The 21,714-nt window shown below is 34.9% G+C and overlaps 1 protein-coding gene across 18 annotated transcripts in view; it reads right to left on the bottom strand.

Annotated features, from left to right (window-relative positions):
• GULP1 (GULP PTB domain containing engulfment adaptor 1) overlaps positions 1-21,714 on the bottom strand; it is a 275,468-nt gene that overhangs the window by 26,145 nt on the left and 227,609 nt on the right. For 11 of the 18 annotated variants that reach the window (XM_045034117.1, XM_045034119.1, XM_045034122.1 and 8 more), the window contains 3 exons: positions 16,110-16,247; positions 679-795; positions 402-482 (listed from right to left, as the gene is read on the bottom strand). In XM_045034117.1, the coding sequence (XP_044890052.1) occupies positions 402-482; positions 679-795; positions 16,110-16,247 (336 nt within the window). The remainder of the gene's footprint in view (positions 1-401; positions 483-678; positions 796-16,109; positions 16,248-21,714) is intronic. The other 7 variants (XM_045034124.1, XM_019838364.3, XM_045034126.1 and 4 more) reach the window with 2 other exon arrangements.

Raw genomic sequence — 21,714 nt, 5'->3', positions numbered from 1 at the left:
CTAAAAAGCAATGATTATTGAATAACCTTCAGAAATTTGTTCTTGTAAGATACTGGCTGTTATATTGGCTACATTAATGAATATGATTTCATATTACTTAAAATTTTAATGTACTCTTTGCACAGGGGACAAAATTATTTGATAAAAGCTGGGAAACATCAGGGAATTCTAGGTCACTGGAAAGATATTATTAAATTTAAAATATGTTTTTACATGTGTGCAAATTCCATGTTTCTAATACCTCATCTTTGTGTTTTCTTGTTGCACTATGCAATCTGTTACCCATAATCTTGGAGTATAACCGCAAGACAGTGAAACTTGCTTATGATGATTTTGAAGAGAGTGGAGAAAGGGTGTAATTTAATTACAAAGGAATCTGATCTGCATGGGAAACCACTTACCCAGCATCTGCTGCTTCTGCTGCTCTGATCCCCATGAGAAGCATCAGGAAGTGAAGCAAAGTCACATGAGAACACTAAGTTCTTGTGGGAATTCAATATAAAATGGTTAAAAACTGTGCAGGGGATCAGGAATGAAAAATTATAGGAACACAGTGAAAGCAGTTCCAATCAGTGTGGGGGAAATTTAATGGCAGGCCTTCTAAATTTGTTTGATGATATGCAAGTTTCCCTGTACTTACATCACACAAATGTGAAACAAAAAGTTTAGTTTACTCACTCTTTTCTGTAATCCTGCGATCTGTTTTCTTGTTTCGACATCTTTCCCTCCAGATTCTAGAAATTTCCTGTATGCCAGGTCAAATGCTTGGCCAATTGTTAAAGTTATTTCTTCAGCCTTTGTAAAATTCAAAGAAGATTTGCATTTTAACAATACTATGTCATGTTAGACTGTTCTTTGAATCAAGAAAAACATTCACATGAGGAACTTCAAAAGGGAGATGGCTGCAGGTAAGAGAGGTAGTAAATGAACCAAGTAGTCTCTGCTAACATGATAATTCAGTGCCTACCCATGCACAACATTAAAAAAGTTTTGGTCATTAAATGAAAGCTGTTGAAGTTGGAAGCAAGAGTTCTATCCACCCTCTCATCTATTTTATCATAGTATTTTTTCCCAGTTTGTTTTTCTTCTTTCATCAAATATGTGGCGCCTATTAAAAGAAAGCACAGTGCCCAAACTGCAGTCTCTCTTTTCTCTTTGCTACTTATTTGCTCTTCCTAATGAGGAGGGCATGTTGAACATGGCAGGTAACTTGAATGAGGCGGACTGGGTGGTGTCCCGGAAAACTTGAGGTATGCCCTAAGTGGAGAACTCAGTTCCAATTCATTGTTGGCTTGTGGAAATGGGCAATTCCAACTCAGTTGTCAGATTTTAAATATGTGAGATGAGGTCAGAAATCTGAACTTTTATATGAAACCTCCCAATATTAAGTGATAGTAAACCATATTATTTGTTGTTCAGTTAAACAACATAGATCTATCATTTGAATTTGGCCTTATAAACAATTCAGTCTCTGGTTGATCAAGCAGAAACTGCCACAGATGTCCTGGGTCCACCAGTTCATTCCTTCCTCACTCATACCTGGACTGGTATCAGTGTCTTGCACAATGTAAACACTAAATAAAAATGTATTTAGTTTATTAACATTTTATTTAAAAAGATTGGTAGAGGCATTAATTGATTTAACACATCATGAATAAGTCCTATTGAGTTATAAGACTTCCAGATGACATTAAAAACTGGTGGTAATATTAAATCTTGAAAATGCCATGCTTTAATTTGCTGCAAATCCTAAAACTTTGTGATATGCTATTAAAAATCTAAATTGAAAATATGCTTTTTTAATAAGTTTTTTTTTTAATGTTTCAAGTGTTTACTTAAATTCTAGTTAGTTAACATATGGTGTAATATTAGTTTCAGGAGTAGAATTTGGTGAGTTATCACTTACATATAACACTCAGTGCTCATCACACAAGTGCCCTCCTTAATCCCCATCACATTTAGCCCATCCCCCTACCTCCCTTAAAGCAACCCACAGTTTGTTCTCTATAGTTGAGTCTTTTTTATGAATAACACAGATTTAATTAAGACATTGTCATTTTTGTAGTTCACTAAATGTTTAAGGAGGGCTTTTAGTCATCAAAAAAGAAATTTATAGTGTTTAACTCAGGAAACTAAAAAATACAAAATATATGCTGAAAATTATATTAAATACCATTGGTCTTACAACAAAAGTAGAAAAAAGGGGGGGACAGCTACATTAAGGAATATTAAAGAAATGAAAATGCCAGATACCAAACTATATGTACTCAATGATTCAAACTAATGAAAAAGTTTACATATAAAAAAATGAGTTGCATTGATTGTTAGGATCACATATAATATTAAAACATAGTAAATGTGGTTATAATAGATTGTAGGATTACCAATTTTTTTATATCTCTAACTTTAAAATTTTAGGTGATGTGTTCATTGTATTTGTTTTACAATAAGATATATTTGTAAACTATGATTTTTTTCTACTTTTTAAATTATATTGTCCTCTTAATAAGACAATATATTACCCTCAAATGCTTAAGATGTACACTACATAGAATCATTTCAGTGGTAACAAGGTTGTTTCATCATTAATAACATTTGATATTGTTATAATTGTTTACAATAACTTTTAAAAAATCATAATCTTTTTATGATCTTTTTATGATAAGACATGTCTTTTTCTTAAAACAGAACTTAGTTCCCTAGTAAATATTTTGCATACATTACCTCACTTGATTCTCATAATGAATCTATGAGATGGGGATTATTATTACCTCCATAATACATATGGGGGCTGCAATTCTTTTTTTTTTTTAAGTTTATTTATTTTTGAGAGAGACAGAGAGGGAAACAGCATCCAAAGTAGGCTCTGCACTGACAGTAGAGAGCCCTACGCAGGGCTCGAGCCCACGAGTCATGAGATCATGACCTGAGCCAAAGTCAGATGCTTAACCGACTGAACCAACCAGGCACCTCGGGGCTGCAATTCTGGAAGGTCTCAGTTTGTGAGGCGAGAATCTGAATTCATATCCAAAATATTTGGCTCTACAAGCCTCAGATTTTTTTATAAGCAATAAAATGTATAGATCATATTGCACAATCAGATTGTGTTATGATAAATGTATATACCTATATATCCACCATATCACTAAACATATAGTATATTTCTATCATCCCAGAAAGTTCTCCAACGTCTACTTTCAGTCAAATCACATTTCTTATGTGTAACCATTGCTGTAATTTCATCACCATAAATCAGTTTTGTCTGTCCTTGTATCCATAAAACTGAGCCATATAGTATATATTCTTTTTTGTCTGGCTTCTTTTGGAGTTTCTCAGATGTTGTATGTATCATTTGCTATATCTTAGTTATAAATAAAACGGCTACAGACATTCTTCTAAAATCATTTTGTGGACGTCTGTTTTCAAAATCTGAATATCTACAGTGGAAATGCTAAATCATAGAATAGCTCTATGTTTGACATTATAAGAAACCGCTGAACTGTTTTTGCAAAGTAATTGTACCATTTTACATTCCCACCAGCAATAAGAGAGTTCTAGTTGCTTCTCATTCTCACTGACATCATTGACAGTCTTTTTATTTTGTCACCTTACTGGATGAGTGACGCTATCTCAAAGTATTTTTAATTTGAATTTCCTTGTTGAGTAATTACATCAGCCCAGTTTCATGAATGACTAAGCTAAGAAGATTTTTCCCCCCGATCATTTAATGAATACAAAGAGCAAGAATGTTTTAAATTAAAAAAAAATTATTTCAAAAAATTATTACAAGGCAAACATGAGATTAATAAGAATATATAATAAATAGCTTACAAATAAAGCTTGTGAAAGCTTTATTATTCTATTACTAATAACGTATAATTCTTTTGACACATGAACCCTTTTTCACAATTAGTGAAAGAGTAAGAGAGAAGTTTTAAACTTTGCCTTATTTACATCTCACTCAACATAATTAAAGAAAATGTGTACGTAGGAAGAAGCTTTCATCTGCTTACTGGGGCTACTACTTAAATTTTAACAAGTGCAATATCCAGTGAATAAAGTATATATATTAACATTTGGAAACAAAGCTGTGAAAACACGGTGGCTACACAGTTCATAGTGACTGTATATTCACCTTATATTACAGAAACCAAATAAGTCATATCATGAATATCCTTATTCTAATTTCATTTCTTAAACTTAATGAGATGACTACAGTAGTTGTATAAATATTAAATCATAATAACACGACATGATACCAATAAAGTTAAGTTCCAGTTTTGTGACATACTAGGGTAGGCCTTCATCTAAATTTCAAGCAAGCTCTTAGAAATTCACAGAAGTACTGAATATATAAAATACACGTAATTAACAGAATGAAGCTTTGCCCCAGGAAGAGCAGAGCGACTCTGGCTGGAGAGGTCACAGTCATGGGAATAATATGTCATGATGGAAGAATGTGAAATGGGAATCTAGTTTCTTGGACTGCAATTCTGCTTCTGTTGCTACCTAGCTTTGTGACTCTGAGGAAGGCACTAACTCTCTCTGGCCTAGATTTCCCTAAAATAAGATGAAAGGGTTGGACCAAATAGGGCATAAATTATTTTCCAGGATTTTTTTTTAAGATTAATAAGCAGTTATAGGAAATAATACAGAGAGATCCTGGGTAGTCTTCCTGCACTTTCTCCCATTGGTAAAAGAATACAAAAAACAAACAAACAAACAAGCAAAAACTATCTTACAAATCACACCAACCAATATGGAAATTAATATAATCAAGATACAGAATAATTCCATCACCACAAAATTCCTTCATCTTGCTGTTTTATAGCCACACCCTCTTCCAGTCTACCCTTACAATTTCCTTACACCCTGAAAATCACTATTCTGTTCTCCATTTCTTTAATTCTGTCATTTCAAGAATATTATAGAAATGGAATCATATAGTATGTAAGCTTTTGGGATTGACTTTCTTTACTCCATAATTATCTGGAGAGTCATGGAAGTTGTTGCATGTATTACTAGTTCACTCCTTTTTCTTGCTGAGTAGTATCCCATGAATTTGTCGTACTTGAATTTGTTTAGCCATTCACCCATTATCTGAGATATTTGTACTTTGGGACTATTACTAATAAGCTGCTATAAACATTCATGTGTAGGTTTTTGTGTACATGCACATTTTTTATTTCTCTGGGATAAATGCCCAAATGGATCATGTTATAGTTGCATGTTTAGTGTTTTATGAAATTGCCCACTGTTTATGGCAGTGTTTGTACCAATTTATATTCTCATAGCTATGTACAAGTGGACCATATTTCCATCTCCACACCAACATCTGGTATTCCCACTATTTTTTATTATAGTCTTTCTAATAGTTCTAATAGTTGCATAGTGATCCCTGATTTTAATTTGCCTTTCCCTAATGGATACCAATGTTAACATCTTTTCACGTGTATTTGCCATCTGATTATCTTCTTCAATGCAATGATCCTTCATATCTTATGCCCACTTTCCAATTTGATAAATTGTTTTCATGCTGTTGAGTTTTGAAAGTTCTTTGTCTGATGTAAGTTTGTAAATATTTTCTCTCATTCTAGGTAATCTTCTTATCTTCTTCATAAGGCCTTTCATGCATACACACAAATGTTATTTTTGATGAAGCCCAATTTGCCACCTTTTCCATTTATGAGTCCTGGTTCGGGTGTCAAGTCTGAGAACTCTGCCTATCCCTACACGCTGAAGACTCTCCCTGTGTTTTTCTCTAAATGTTTATAGTTGTGCATTTTACATTTAAGTCCATGATGCATTTTCAGTTAATGTTTGTATAAGATGTGAGATTTAAGTCAATGTGCATTTTATTTACCCATGGAGGTCCAACTTCACAAGCACCATTTATTGAAAAGGATATCTTTCGCATTTTGCATGTGTTGCATCACTTTTGTGCCTTTATCAAAAATCAGTGGGATATATTTGTGTGGATTGACTATTGTGTTCTCCATTCTGTTTCATTAATCTATTGCTCTGCACCTTCACCAAAACTACACAGTTTTGATTACTGTAAGTATGTAGTAAGTCTTGAAATAGGGTAAACTTTTTTCTACTTTATTGGTCTTTTTCAAAACTGTTTTAGCAATTCTAGTTCATTTGCCTTTTTATATAAATTTTAGAATCCTCTTGCCTATACCTATAAAAAAAATCTTGCTATGATTTTGACAGAAATTGTGTTAAACCTGTACATTAATTTGGAGAGAACTGACATACAGACTAGATTCAGTCATCCAATCCATGAACATTGCATATCACTCCTTGTATCTATATCTATTTTTATTTCTTTCATAAGCAATTTGTAATTTTCAGCATTAAGTCCTGTACAAGCTTTACATCTCTGGTTAGATTTACACCTATGTATTTTTTTAAGCAATTGTAAATTTTTGTATCCATGTGTTCATTGCTCATATACAGCAACACAATTGATTTTTGTATGTTTATCATGTATTGTGCCACCTTGTTGAACTCGTTTATTAGATCTAGGTGTTTTTGTTGGAATCTTTTGAAGTAATATTTCTTCCTTTACAATCTTTTGCTTTTGATTTTCTTATTTTGCCTTATTGCGAAGTCTAGAACTTCCAGGACTGTGTTTAGTAAGAGTAGTAGAGTAAAAATCCTTGCCTCGTTCTCAGTCTTGGGAGGAAGGCATTCAGCTTTTTCACCATTAAGTAAAATGTAACCTATAGTTTTAAATGTTCTTTGTCAAATAGATAAAGTTTCTTATACTGCTATTTTTCTGAGTTTCTAGCCCTGAATGAGTGTTGATTTTTACAATTTTTTTAAGCATTGACTGATATGATCATATGGTTTTTCTTCTAAAGCCTATTAACATGATTGATCACATGGTTGGATTTTTGAATGTTGGACAAGACTGCATCCCTGGAACACACTCTACTTGGTCTTGGTGTATAATTCCTTTTATATATTGCAGAATTATATTTGCTAATAATTCATTAGAAATTCTTGCATATATATTCCTTGGGGATATAGCTTGGTCTCTAGTTTGTTTCTTTTTCACTGTCTTTGTCTGGTTTGGCATTAGGGAATACACTAGTTTCATAAAATGAATTGAGGGGTGCTCTCATCTCTTCTGTTTTTTGAAATAGGTTGTGTAGGATGTTAATTCCTCTATAAGCATTTTATAGATTCCTCCAGTGAAACCATCTAGGCATGAAGAGTTTTCTTTTAATAAGTTTTAAATTATAAATTCCATTACCTTTGGTGTTAGAGGGCTATCCAAGTTATATATTTAATGTCTGGTGATTTATGGTAGTATTTATCTCTTAAGAAATTGATTCAATTCATCTATATTGTCAATTTTTTTGTGCATACAGTTATTTTTAGTATTCTCTTATTGTTCTTTTGCTATCTGAAGGTCTACAGTTAAATCTGTTTCATTCCTGACACTGGTAACTACTGTCTTTTCTTTTTCATTTTTACTTTGCTAATCTCACTAAAATTTAGATACTTTTATGATCTTTCAAAGAACCAGCTCTGTTTCTTTAGTTTCTCTATTGTTTTTGTTTTCAATTTTATTAATTTCTCCTTTTATCATTCTTATTTTCTTCCTTTGAGTTTGTTTTGATGTTTTGTTTTCTAGGGACTTGAAATAGGAGCTTAGATCATTGACTTGAGACTTCCTTTTCTCTAATGTATTAATTTAGTTGTCATAAATTTCTCTCGGCACTGTTTTAGCTGCATTACACAAATGCTGATAACATTCTATTTCACTTATATACATTTCACTGCATTTTAAGTTTCCTTTGAAAAATCCTCTCTGACATACAGAATATTTGCAAGTATGATGTTTCATCTCCAATTTTTGAAGAATTTTGTTACTGATCTGTAAATTGATTTCCTTGTTGTTTCAATTTTTTTAAAAAAAAATTTGTGTTTATTTTTGAGAGAGAGACAGAGACAGAGAGCACAAGTGAGGGAGGGGCAGAGAGAGAGGGAGACACAGAATCTGAAGCAGACTCCAGGCTCTGAGCTGTCAGCACAGAGCCCGACTCAGGGCTGGAATTCACAGTCTGTGAGATCATGACCTGAGCTGAAGGCAGATGCTTAACCAAGCCACCCAGGCACCCTATTGTTTCAATTCCTTACGATATTTCAGGTTTATTTTATAGTCCAGGATATGGTTTATTTTGGTACATGCTCCTTGGACACTAGAAGACAATGTGCATTCTGCTGTTGTTGAATGAAGATCCCTATAGCTATTAATCAGATCCCATTGGCTGATAAGGTTGATGAGTAATTCTATATTCTATATGATTTCCTTTCTAGTTGTTCTATTAATTTTGAGGAGAGTGGTAGTAATGAAGTCTTTAACTATAATTGTGCATAGTCTATTTATCCTGTGTTTCCTTTGAGTTCCATCAGTTTTTGCTTCACTTACTTTGCAAGTTTATTGTTTGGTTATACACATTTAGGTGGCCTTCTTGGTGGTATGACCCTTTTATCTTTATATAAAGTCTTTCTTTGTCTCTCATAATTTTCTTTATTTTGAAGTCTAATTTATCTGATATTAGTATACTTTTGCTTTATTTAAGTAATGTTTACATGATATACATTTTTATATTCTTTTATTTTCAATCTACCTGTATCACCCATATCACTATATTTGCAACAAGTTTCTTGTAGAAAATATATACCTGGATTCGTTTTTTTTAACTTGTTTTATTTTTTATTTTTTAAAATTTATATCCAAATTAGTTAGCATAAAGTGCAATAATGATTTCAGGAATAGATTCCTTAGTGCCCCTTGCCCATTTAGCCCATCTCCCCTCCCATACCCCATCCAGTAACCTTTTGTTTGTTCTCCATATATATGAGTCTCTTATGTTTTGTCCCCCTTCCTGTTTTTATATTATTGCTGTTTCCCTTCCCTTATGTTCATCTGTTTTGTCTCTTAAAGCCCTCATATGAGTGAAGTCAAATGACTTTTGTCTTTCTCTGACTGACTAATTTCATTTAGCATAATACCCTCCAGTTCCGCCCACGTACTTGCAAATGGCAAGATTTCATTTTTTTTGATTGCCGAGTAATACTCCATTGTGTATATATACCACATCTTCTTTATCCATTCATCCATCGATGGACATTTGGGTTCTTTACTCTAACAATCTCTTTTATTTGGTGTTTTTAGATCATTTACACTGAATGTGATTTTTGATACATTAAAGCTTAAGTGTGCCATTTAAATTTTTCTTTTCTGTCACCTATTTTCTCTATTTTCTTTTCACTGTATTGTTGTGAGTTTTTGAAATACTTTTACAATAAAAATTTGACTTGTCCATAGTACTTTTAAAAGTATCTCATTATATAGCTTTTTTAATGATTGCTTTAGGATGCATATTATATTTTTAAAATCACAAATATATTTGTATATTTGTATTATCACAGTATACTAGTGTTATCATTTTTCAGGTCAGGTGGCATGTAGAAAACTTACCTCTTTTTACATCTCCTCAACTTTCATACCTCCCACACCCTCTGGTAATCATCAGTTCTCTATAGTTAAGAGTCTGTTTCTTTTTTTTTTTTTTAATTTTTTTTTCAACGTTTATTTATTTTTGGGACAGAGAGAGACAGAGCATGAATGGGGGAGGGGCAGAGAGAGAGGGAGACACAGAATCGGAAACAGGCTCCAGGCTCTGAGCCATCAGCCCAGAGCCTGACGCGGGGCTCGAACCCACGGACCGCGAGATCGTGACCTGGCTGAAGTCGGACGCTTAACCGACTGCGCCACCCAGGCGCCCCAAGAGTCTGTTTCTTGATTTGTCTCTCTCTCCTTTTCCCTTTGCTCATTTGTTTTGTTTCTTAAATTCCACATATAAGTGAAATCATATGTTTTTTGTCTTTTTTGACTCACTTATTTCGCTTAGCATAATACTCTGTAGCTCCATCCATGTCATTGCAAATGGCAAGATTTTATTCTTTTTTTATGGCTGACAACTATTCCATTGTATATTTATACCTCATCTTTATTCCTTCATCGGTTGATCAACACATGGGCTGTTTCCATAATTTGGCTAGTGAGGATAATGCTGCTATATACATTGAGGTGCATGTATCCCTTTGAATTAGTTTTTTGTGTTCTTTGGGTAAATACCTAATAGTGCAATTGCTGGGTCCCAGGGTACTTCTACTTTTAACCTTTTGAGGAACCTCCATACTGTTCTCCAGAGTGGCTGTACCAGTTTGCTTTCCCACCAACAGTGCAAGAGGGTTCCCCTTTTGCCACATCAGCAACACCTGTTGCTTCTTATGTTGTTGATTTTAACCATTTTGACAGGTGTGAGGGAATTACTCATGGTAGTTTTGATTTGTATTTCCCTGATGATCAGTAATGTTAAGCATCTTTTCATGAGCCTGTTAGTCATCTATAGTTCTTCTTTTGAAAATTGTCTATTCATGTCTTCTGCCCATGTCTTAACTGGATTATTTGGGTTGTGGATGTTGAGTGTGATGAGTTCTTTATACATTCTGGATACTAACCCTTTGTCAGATATGTCATTTGAAATATCTTCTCCCATTCTGTAGGCTGCTTTTTTGTTTTGTTGATTGTTTCTTTTCTTTCATGGTGCAGATGCTTTTTATCTTGATAAAGTCACAAGAGTTCATTTTTGCTTTTGTTTTTATTGCCTCCAGAGATGGGTCTAGTAAAAAGTTGCTACAGATGAGATCAAACAGGTTGCTGCCTATGTTATCCTCTAGGATTTTGATGGTTTCCTGTCTCACATTTAGGTCTTTCATCCATTTTGAATTTATTTTTGTGTTAGAAAGTGGTCCATTTTCATTCTTCTGCATGATGCTGTATAGTTTTCCCATCACTATTTATTGAAGAAACTGTCTTTTTTCCATTGGATATTCTTTCCTGCTTTGTCAACGATTAGTTGACCATATGATTGTGGGTCCATTTCTGGGTTTTCTATTCTGTTCCATTGATGTATATGTTCTGTTTTTGTGCCAGTACCATACTGCCTTGATGACTAGTGCTTTGTAATACAGCTTGGAGTCCAGAATTGTGATGCCTCCAGCTTTGCTTTGCTTTTTCAGGATTGCTTTGGTTATTCAGGGTCTTTTGTGGTTCCATACAAATTTTAGGGTTGTTTGTTCTAGCTTTATGAAAAATGCTGTTGATATTTTGATAGGGATTGCATTAATATGTATAGATTGCTTTGGGTAGTATAGACATTTTAACAATGTATATTCTTCCCAGCTGGGAACTTGGAATGTTTTTCCATTTCTTTGTGTCCTCTTCAATTTCTTTCATGAGTGTCCTAAAGGTTTTTTAAAAATTATTTTTATTTTAGACAGAAAGCAAGAGAGTGCAAGTGGGGGCAAGGGGCACAAGGAGAGAGATAAAGAATCATAAGTAAACTCCATGCTCAGTGTGGAGCCTGATGTGGGGCTTGATCCCACAACCCTGGGATCTTGACCTGAGCTGAAATCAAGAGTCAGACGCTCAACCAACTGAGCCACTCAGGTACACCTGAGTGTTCTATAGTTTTCAGAGTACAGATGCTTTACTTCTTTGGTTAGGTTTATTCCTAAGTATCTTATGTTTTTTGGTGCAACTGTAAATGGGATAGATTCTTTGATTTCTTTTTCTGCTGCTTCATTGTTGGTGTATAGTGCAGATTACTGTACATTGATTTTATATCCTGTGACTGTGCTGAATTCATGTATTAGTTCTAACAATTTTTTGATGCAGTCTTTTGGGTTTTCTACATAGAGGATCATACCATCTGCATATAGTGAAAATTTGACATTTTCCTTACCAATAGGCATGCCTTTTATTTCCTTTTGTTTTCTGATTGCTGAGGCTAAGACTTTCAGTACTATGTTAAATAGTAATGATGAGAGTGGACATCCCTGTCTTATGCCTAACCATAGAGGAAAAACTGTCAGATTTTCCCCTTTAAGGATAATATTGGCTATGGGTAATTTGTTCATGGCCTTTATGACATTGAGGTATGTGCCATCTATCTCTACTTTGTAGAGGGTTTTTATCAAAATTGGATACTGTATTTTGTCAAATGCTTTTTCTGCATCTATTGAGAGGATTGTATGCTTCTTATCATTTCTTTTAATAATGTGGTGTATCATGTGAATATTGAACCACACCTACAGCCTAGAGATAAATTCCACTTGATTGTGGTGAATAATTCTTTCAATGTACTATTGAATTTTATTTGCTAGTATCTTGTTGAGAGTTTTTGCATCCGTGTGCATCAGGGATATAGGCCTGTAATTCTCCTTTTTGGTGGGGTCTTTGGTTTTAGAATCAAGGTGATGCTGGCCTTGGAGAAGGAGTTTGGAAGTTTTCCTTCCATTTCTATTTTTCAGAGTAATTTGAGAACAATAGGTACTAACTCTTTAAATATCTGGTAGAATTCCTGGGGGAAGCCATCTGGCGCTGGACTTTTATTTGTTTGGAGATTTTTGATTACTGATTCAATTTCTTTGCTGGTTATGGGCTGTTCAAATTTTCTATTTAGTTCAACATCTTCTTACTTCTTGATATGATGAGTGATTTTCAACTGAATCTTGCTTATTTTGGATATTATATTATAATACTCTGGGGTGCCTGGGTGGCTCAGTTGGTTAAGTGACCGGTTGAGATCAAACCCCATGTCAGGCTCTGTGGAGAATGCTTTAGATTCTCTCTCTTCCTCTCTCTCTACCCCTCCCCCGCTTGCACTTTCTCTCTTTCTCTTTCTCTCAAAATAAATAAATAAATTTAAAAAATATATTATAGGGGTGCCTGGGTGGCTCAGTTGGCTAAGCATCCAACTTCAGCTCAGGTCATGATCTCACAGTTCACGAGTTTGAGTCCCGTGTTGGGCTCTGTGCTGGCAGCTCAGAGCCTGCAGCCTGCTTTGGATTCTCTGACTCCCCCCCTCTCTCTGCTTCTCCCCTGCTCCTGCTCTCTCTGTTTCTCAAAAAATAAATAAACATTAAAAAATTTTAAAAAACAATATTATAAGACTAGAAATTATTTAAGCTTAGTGTTTTAGTGGCTTACTCTGGCACAATTCCAGTAGAGGAATGGGAATGGGGAGCACTACTTCATTACTGCCTGGTGAAGAAGAAGTTCAGCTTCCTCATTTGGACTCTCTTCCTTATTGCTTGGCAGGGCTGGGTATTCTAGTTCCCCATGTGATCCACAATGATCCACAAGTACTGAATTCCAGTCTTGTGACATACTATGATCGGTTTTATCTGTCTTTCAAACTCAACAACTTCACAGAAGTACTCAAAAGATACAATGAGTAGATAAGACAAAAGCCCCAATAAGGGGCGCCTGGGTGGCGCAGTCGGTTAAGCGTCCGACTTCAGCCAGGTCACGATCTCGCGGTCCGTGAGTTCGAGCCCCGCATCAGGCTCTGGGCTGATAGCCTGGAGCCTGTTTCCGATTCTGTGTCTCCCTCTCTCTCTGCCCGTCCCCCGTTCATGCTCTGTCTCTCTCTGTCCCAAAAAAAAAAAAAAAAAGCCCCAATAAGAGCCAATGGGCTTTGGAACAGGTCACAGTTATGGAAATAATAGAGCATGATGGGATGAATGCTACAATGACGATCTAAGGTCTTAAATTTTAATCCGATTCTGTTACTACCTAACTTTGTAAACTGGTAAAGTCACTCAACTCTCTGGCCTTGGTATCGTAAAGTAAGCAGAAAAAGTTCTGCCAAGTGGGTCATAATTTCTTTTCCTGTTTTAATCCTCCATGATTAGTTATTTAAAATGACAATTGGGGCGCCTGGGTGGCGCAGTCGGTTAAGCGTCCGACTTCAGCCGGGTCACGATCTCACGGTCCGTGAGTTCGAGCCCCGCGTCGGGCTCTGGGCTGATGGCTCAGAGTCTGGAGCCTGTTTCTGATTCTGTGTCCCCCTCTCTCTCTGCCTCTCTCCTGTTCATGCTCTGTCTCTCTCTGTCCCAAAAATAAATAAACGTTGAAAAAAAAAATTTTTAAATGACAATTAAAGAGGATGGCATGTCAAAATTCTACATACATATCAAATGAATTTTATAAATATAGTCATTATTACAATTAAAGCAAATAAAACCTTGAAGTGAAAATGATATAATAAAATTCTGATGAAACATAGCCTCTTTGAGTTCATGAAAGTCACATGCACTTATAATTGGAGAAATATCTTGGACCTCTTTTCAGAGTCCCAACTTCCATCTACCTGCAGCAGAATCAGTTGGTGAACTTGTTAAACATAGATTTCCTGAGCTCAAGCCTCAATCAAAATGAACTTGTTTTTTTAAGTGCCCTCCTTTTATACCCATTAATACTGTAAGCCACTGAATTACGTTTCAATACATTATTTTCAACCTTCAAGAAAAAAAGAAGCTAATATGCTATATCCAAAGAGAATAATTGGTCAAGGAATTTAAATTCTTGAAATCAATTACAAACAATTACAATTAGGGTGAAATAGAGTTTATACTTTTGAAACAATATAACTATGCACGGATTCTGGCAAGCTTATATTTTAAATTATCCAATAAATCTGGATGAGGATCAAATAAAAACATGTGACACAAAACTATAGGAAGGCTAATATTTATCATTAATTATAATTATGAATATTTCAAAGGCCCCAAGGCTGCTTATTTCTACATATAAAGCAAGAAAGAAGGACAACTGAGTTTACTGCCTGGTGTATGTGGTAAATGGTTACGATATCTTACACATAGAAGCTGAAATCCAACAAATATCAACTTTCATCTTCTCAATCACATAGAGAAAAACATCTGCAAATGATCATGCTCTTAAAAAACACTTGGAATATTAAATATAATGCATTCATTCAATAGGATAAATTTCAAAAACAACTTGTACTTTATATAAAATGCTTTATTGTGCATATAATATTGTCATATGGATGACCATATTTTTCTGATGAGATGTTCCATAATGTTCATTAAATTCTCAAAAAGTACTATGATGCCAAGAAGCTTAGGACATTAGTTTGCATTTTTAGAGCGTTAGAGCTTAAAAATACATATAACAACTTGCTCTACTTTTTGTAAAATTTTCTATATGGTCCTTTTTTTCTATAAGGAAAAATTTATTGAGCATCTATTGTCCACCTAATGTAGGAGTTATATGGACAAATAAAAAGGTATTTAAGAAGCTCACTTACTGGAACCAGAGAAATAAATTACATAGGAGTGATAATATTATTAATCCTTTGCTATTTTTAACAGCATGAAAAATAAGCAATAAATGAATTAAGTTCTTTTTTTCATCTAAGTCAGCAATGTTGTTGAGGTTAGATGTTCTTCCTTCATTAAAGCCATTAATAGCTGCAATCTGTGTTTGGAATTCATATCTTATGTTTTAGAACAGGACGTCAGACCAGATTATGACTAACATTGGCTTATGTTTATAATCAAGACATGGGGTTTTCTGAAGATTCCAGATGATTAAAAGAACTATTGTAGGACTTAGCTTTAGAATTCCCTAATTGATTTTACTTGCTGAGAACATTAGATTACATTCACAAGCTAATACACATGCACGCAGACACATACTCACGCATATACAATTCTATTTACCTTTCATTATATTAAGTTCTCTAAATAACAAAAATCAAGAACCAGCTTTTCAAAGTACTGGAGATTTTTTAATGGAGCCATACAGATTTTATTTCCTGCAGTTTAAAATAGTTATTGTTATCATATCCATCACATTTTAGAAAAAAATACTCTGCTCACCATTACTCTTTGCATTATGTGCCTATTACTAAGCTACATTTGAGATTAAAGTTAGAAATAAATGATTATAAGAGAAATAAATGCATAACATAAGCAGGCATGACGTTCTAAGGAAAGATATCTGCATGCAAGCTTGTGCCCATGAACATGAGAATTCAGTTAGGGATGAAATCCTGAAGCATATTCTCATGACAGGATGAACCTATTAGTGTAGCTAAGTATTCGCAGACCTTATTCATTTCCAAATACTTTACTAATGCCGGAAACAAGACAATTCCTGGCTTGTAAAACAGAGCAAACCACCCTAAAACATCTGGCATACTTACACACTTTTCGCTGTCAAATACATAGCACAAATGTTTATTTGACTCAGAATCTTTGCATATGAAAGTGAATATCCTCTTGTCAGTTTTATCATCAGCACAAAATGATATTCTATGAAGCTGGCAATTGTGTTGGACTTCCTGTGAACACAAATGGAAATAAACAGTTGAAGAGATTCTTGTCCATTTTCTGAAATACCAGCTTGTGTTATACTTGACTTTAAAGGTGAAACAATCATCTGTCAAACTTTGGTTTATAATTACATACACCCAAATTTAAACAAATACGTAATGGAGATGGACCTCCTGACTCAGATTAAACGAAGGCAGTCATCTCAGTAGGACTTAGAAGAAAAGAAGCAAAATACAAGAGAATCAGGGGTGCCAGGACTTTCTGAGCTACAAGGGATCTTAAGAGACAATTACTTTGAACCTTGAAATTTTATTTAGAAGGACATTAAGGCCCAGAGAATTAAGATACTTCCAGAAGGTTATATAATTAGCAGGACCCTTTTTAACCAGAACATTTTCATTTTTTCTTACTGATACTCACTAGCATTACATAACTTCATCTGCACACAATTTCATATGAAACATACTATCATTTCATCCTTAGTTTTCATATCAAATTGTATTTTACATGTCTTCATCAGGAAGGTGTATATATCCAGCATCTAAATTACTGAATCAACTCTCCTAATCAGAAAGATAAACACTGCAACTATACATATATAATATATATAATAAATAATATATCATATGATATGTATATTATACAATAGATAGTATAAAATAAATAATATACATTATGTATTATATAATATGCATATTATATAATATATAAAATAATAAATAATATATAGAAATAAATAATACAATAAATACATTTTTATACTGTCACAGTTATACATATTATATATTTTGTAACTATAGAATCTGTCACTACATCTTTCCAGGTTCAGAGTTTGATGTGTCAGCTTGATGAGATTTGATCTATCACTCTCATTCACATTACTGCTCATTAGACTAAAAATGAGTACATAAGGTATACACATAAATATTAGGAGAATTTGTTTATAGCACTGTATTCTTTTCCTGTGTATAAACCAAATGATCGGTCATCAAGAAGCATGAAAATTAGAATGAGGAAGTATACTATATGATTGTAATGTTTTTGTCATTACTAGATAGCCTGATCCACCCATTTCTTTTTTTTTTTTAATGTTTATTTTTGACAGAGAGAGAGAGACAGAGACGGAGCATGAGCAGGGGAGGGGCAGAGAGAGAGGGAGACACAGAATCCGAAGCAGGCTCCAGGCTCCAAGCTGTCAGCACAGAGCCCGACGTGGGGCTCGAACTCATCAACTGTGAGATCAGGACCTGAGCCGAAGTTGGATGCTTAACCAACTGACCCACCTAGGTGCCCCTGATCCATCCATTTCAACAGCAGGAAGGAACAATGCCAGAAAGAGGGGCTCAACTTACTGAGGCCTCTGATGACATCTCTCCTTTCTTGTGATTAGTGCCAAGACGGACAATGACCACATTTTATGAGACTGTCTTTATATACTTTGTCCAAATGACCAGTCTGTTTCTCACAGACTTTATTTTTGTTTTAATGTTAACATAGTCAATCAAACAATACCCAGACACACTAGTTCCCAAATGCTGACATCAGGTCTACACCACTTTATTAATTGTATAATCATGTTAATGATAGGGGCACCTGGGTGGCTTAGTTGGTTAAGCATCCAACTCTTGATTTCGGCTCAGGTCGTGATCTCACAGTTCCTGAGATGGAGCCCCATGTCGGGCTCTGTGCTGACAGCCAGGAGCTTGCTTAGGATTCTCTTCTTCTCCCTTTCTCTCTGCACCTCCCCAGCTCATGCTCACTCTCTCTCTCTCTCTCAAAAATAATCATTTAAAAAAAATCATGTTAATGATATACAGAAGAAATACCATTACTATATAATATGGACAGATAATTCATTTTTTTTCCATTTGAAGGAGAAATCACAAGTAACATGAAAACACACCATTTACATAAGCTGGTGGTAAAACACAGTCCCTTGTTCACTCACCAACCAGTATGGTCACAGATAGCCTTTGGTAATAACAGTTGAGAATCATCATAATTTTTCTTTAAATTAGCAGTTATCTTCCTACAAAAGAAGACTGAAAAGCTAAAGCTTGCAATTTTATTATTTCAGTGAATTTTTTGTTGTGATAGATCTTTATGAATTTTAAATGTAGCACTAATTTTTGAAGAGACAGGACAGACTCAAGAACACAATGTCACAGTGAGAACACAATTAAACTTTAACACTACAGTATTTTATTGGAGTTGGAACAAAAAATAAGTAAATCCCCAATTCGCCTATACCACCTCTTTCGGTACTGCCTAATCCTCATTTGAAGGACAAGTAAGAAAAGCAGAAAGGGGAAAAGACAGACGGAAAGATATTGGAGCAAATTGAGATTACTTTTCACTTCTATTTTCATCCATCCAAATGGCATAGAAAAAGAGCCTATTTTCTAGGAAGTCCATGTTAGATTAACAATGAATTTTTAAATCCTGCCCCATACATGTATATTTTACTATAAATAAACTTATTTTAGGAACATAATATTTTTTAATTACGACTAAATAAAATAAATATACCAAAATAAGATGCATGACAGATTTTGTTCTGATTCACTTAGGTCTCCTCAAATAGTAGTTCCTAAATACATATCTGCACACAGGCTGTAGCAGAGTCACATGAACAGGTGTTTTTAGTGTTTTTTTTTTTCTTATGATCGAGACACTCGGTCTAGTTCTGCATATTCTGGATCTGAAAATCCTGAGTGGACTCCAGCAATCAGCATTCTTAAGAGTCTCCTAGGGGTACTGATATTCAGCAAAGCTGGTAAATCGTTTTTTGTTTGTTTCTCTTTTTAAAAGATTTAAAAAACGGTACATTCTATATATGGGTAAAGAGTCAGGTACTCTAACGTTCTTATGCAATATGTTGGTGAAGAGTCAGATACTCTTATGTTCTTATATAATAAGAAGAGTCAGGTGTTCTCTATTCAAATGTAATACAATTGAATTTATAAGACATTTCAAAGATTTTAAGACTCCCAAGATTGCCCTTTGATTTGTTAGCAATGAAAAAAGAGATGGTTCTTTCCTATGCTTTTAGGGAAAAATTCAATTGGGTCTTTTGAAAATTAGCTATTAATTACAGAAACTGAGACTTTGGGATAGGGAAGAAAAGCTTTGGTGCTATTGATTGGGTAAGGCAAAATATGATGCTCAAAAGTCAATTGGCTAATCACATTGGTTGAATCCCACGTCACTGATGTTTTGTAAATGGGATTTAGGTTAGGGGAGGCTTGTGCATCTGACAGTCAAAAGTTTAGAGAACAGAGTGATAAGGTTGACAGGCTGTCAATGGGCAACTCATGGTCCTGGAGGACTTACTATGGGGGACTTTAGAATCACCAACTAATAACACTGAACTATATTTGCATTTCCATAATCCATCTGTCTCTCTTTTTACACCCCAACCCCCACATGTTAGTTAGGTCATCTTGTAGAACTTTTGTCTTTATATTTTGTGTTCTTCTGAGGATCTGCCATTATTAAACTGTCAATTCTAATTTTTTTTAATGTTAATTTTTTTTAATGTTTATTTTTTTGAGAGAGAGAGAGACAGAGTGCAAGCTGGGGAGGGGCAGAGAGAGAAGGAGACACAGAATCTGAAGCAGGCTGCAGACTTTGAGCTGACAGCACAGAGCCTGGTGCAGGACTCAAACTCACAAACCATGAGATCATGACCTGAGCCGAAGTCCAACGCTTAACCGGCCAAGCCACACAGGCGCCCCTAAACTGTCAATTCTAAACAATAAAGTTTCCTCTGTACACTGCATTTAATCATATTTGTATTTTTCTAAATATTTAAATTTTATATCAGATGAAAAATCTGAAGCATTCTAAATGTTCAGTAATAGGAGAATGGTTTAGTAGATTATAATTTATATATTCCAGTATTGGTGAAATTTTTATAGCCTAGGATACAGTATGGGCAGACTCAAATAAAAAAGGACAAGAACACATGTTGATGACACATAAAGTGCATTATCAGCCCTTCTTCTCTCATGGTGTGCTTAACAAGGCCTAAACATTCATGTAAGAAATTGAATTAGTTATTGATTACATACACATATACTTTAAAACTGTTATGAGATCTACATGGCTTACGAGACATTTTAAACACAAACGACCTGTTCTGACTGATGATTTGCCACTGTATAGCCAGTTAATTTTAAAAAAGGAAATGCAGGACTGGGGCGTCTGGGTGGCTCAGTCGGTTAAGCATCCAACTCTTGATTTTGGCTCAGGTCATGATCTCACAGTTCATGAGATTGAGCCTCGTGTCGGGCTCTGCACTGACAGCATGGAGCCTGCTTGGGATTCTCTTTCTCCCTCTCTCTCTGCCCCTCCCTCGCTCTAAATAAATAAACAAATGGAAATGCAGGACTAAGGCTGCTTTTCTTTTTAATTGCAAATAAGACTACACATCTGGTTTCATTGTCACTCGGTAACTTATTCCTCAGCCCACTATTCTTTCGTAACCACCATTTGCCTCATGAAGTAATCTGAGCCAACCCACCTGTTCAGTAAATTAGGCCTCATTTTCAACTACTGTTTCCCAGTAAACTATATATATTCCATTATGGTCTTAAATAGACCTTCGACTATTCTCTCACCACTTCTTTTCTTTTAGCTACCTCAGCCGCGGTTAGTGGGGAAGAGCCATCACCAAAGTAAAGTCTCTATTTCTTTGTTTCTTATTTAATATTGAGTGCGGCTCATGGGAGGAAATTAAACAGGATATTTGTGGGAGGACTTAAATTCATGGCTTGACAACTATGAAGGAATGCCATTGTTCTGTAGTTTGGACAATAACTGTGGGTACATCCATGCCACAGTCCAGTTCTCTTCACATATATTAAAAATGTAAAACTTCCATGGAAACTCTGATTCAGCATGCTAAGATAAGGCCTCAGAACTTATTTTTGCAAATGTCAGGTATTTTTTACGCAAGTATTCCATAGACTACAGTTTGAAAAGGAGAGCTACTACAAGCAGACTATGCACCACGCCAGAACCTCAAACTTCAGGTGCGTGAGAATTCCTGCATGACTTCCTAAATTGTATAGATTCCAATTCAGTAGGTCTGGATGTGCCTGGGAGTCTGTATTTCTAATAAGCGCCCAGGTGAAGCTGATCATGTTGGTCTGCAGACCACACTTTGAAGAGCAAGACATCATCAGACATCACACATAGATGAAGCGACCAATGGCAAATTACAGACCCATGAAAAATGGTTTCATAATCTGTTTATAGGCCAGGGTTTCCTTAGGCCTTCAGATCGAATTAATTTTGTCAGTAAGTATGCCACGGTGTCAGAGGAAAGCATTGACAACATATATTTGTAAGATGAATTGAAGTTGAATGTTAATTGGCTTTTCCCAACTTATTTTCATGGTCTTATCAAAATTATTAAACAATAATTCTGAAGCATGGTGAATAACATACTGTATTAGCTTTCTAGGGCTG

Source organism: Felis catus, chromosome C1, assembly GCF_018350175.1.
Source record: "Felis catus isolate Fca126 chromosome C1, F.catus_Fca126_mat1.0, whole genome shotgun sequence".
Lineage (NCBI taxonomy): Eukaryota > Metazoa > Chordata > Mammalia > Carnivora > Felidae > Felis > Felis catus.
Note: the sequence above shows the minus strand (reverse complement) of the source record. Positions and strands in the feature narration are given on the sequence as shown.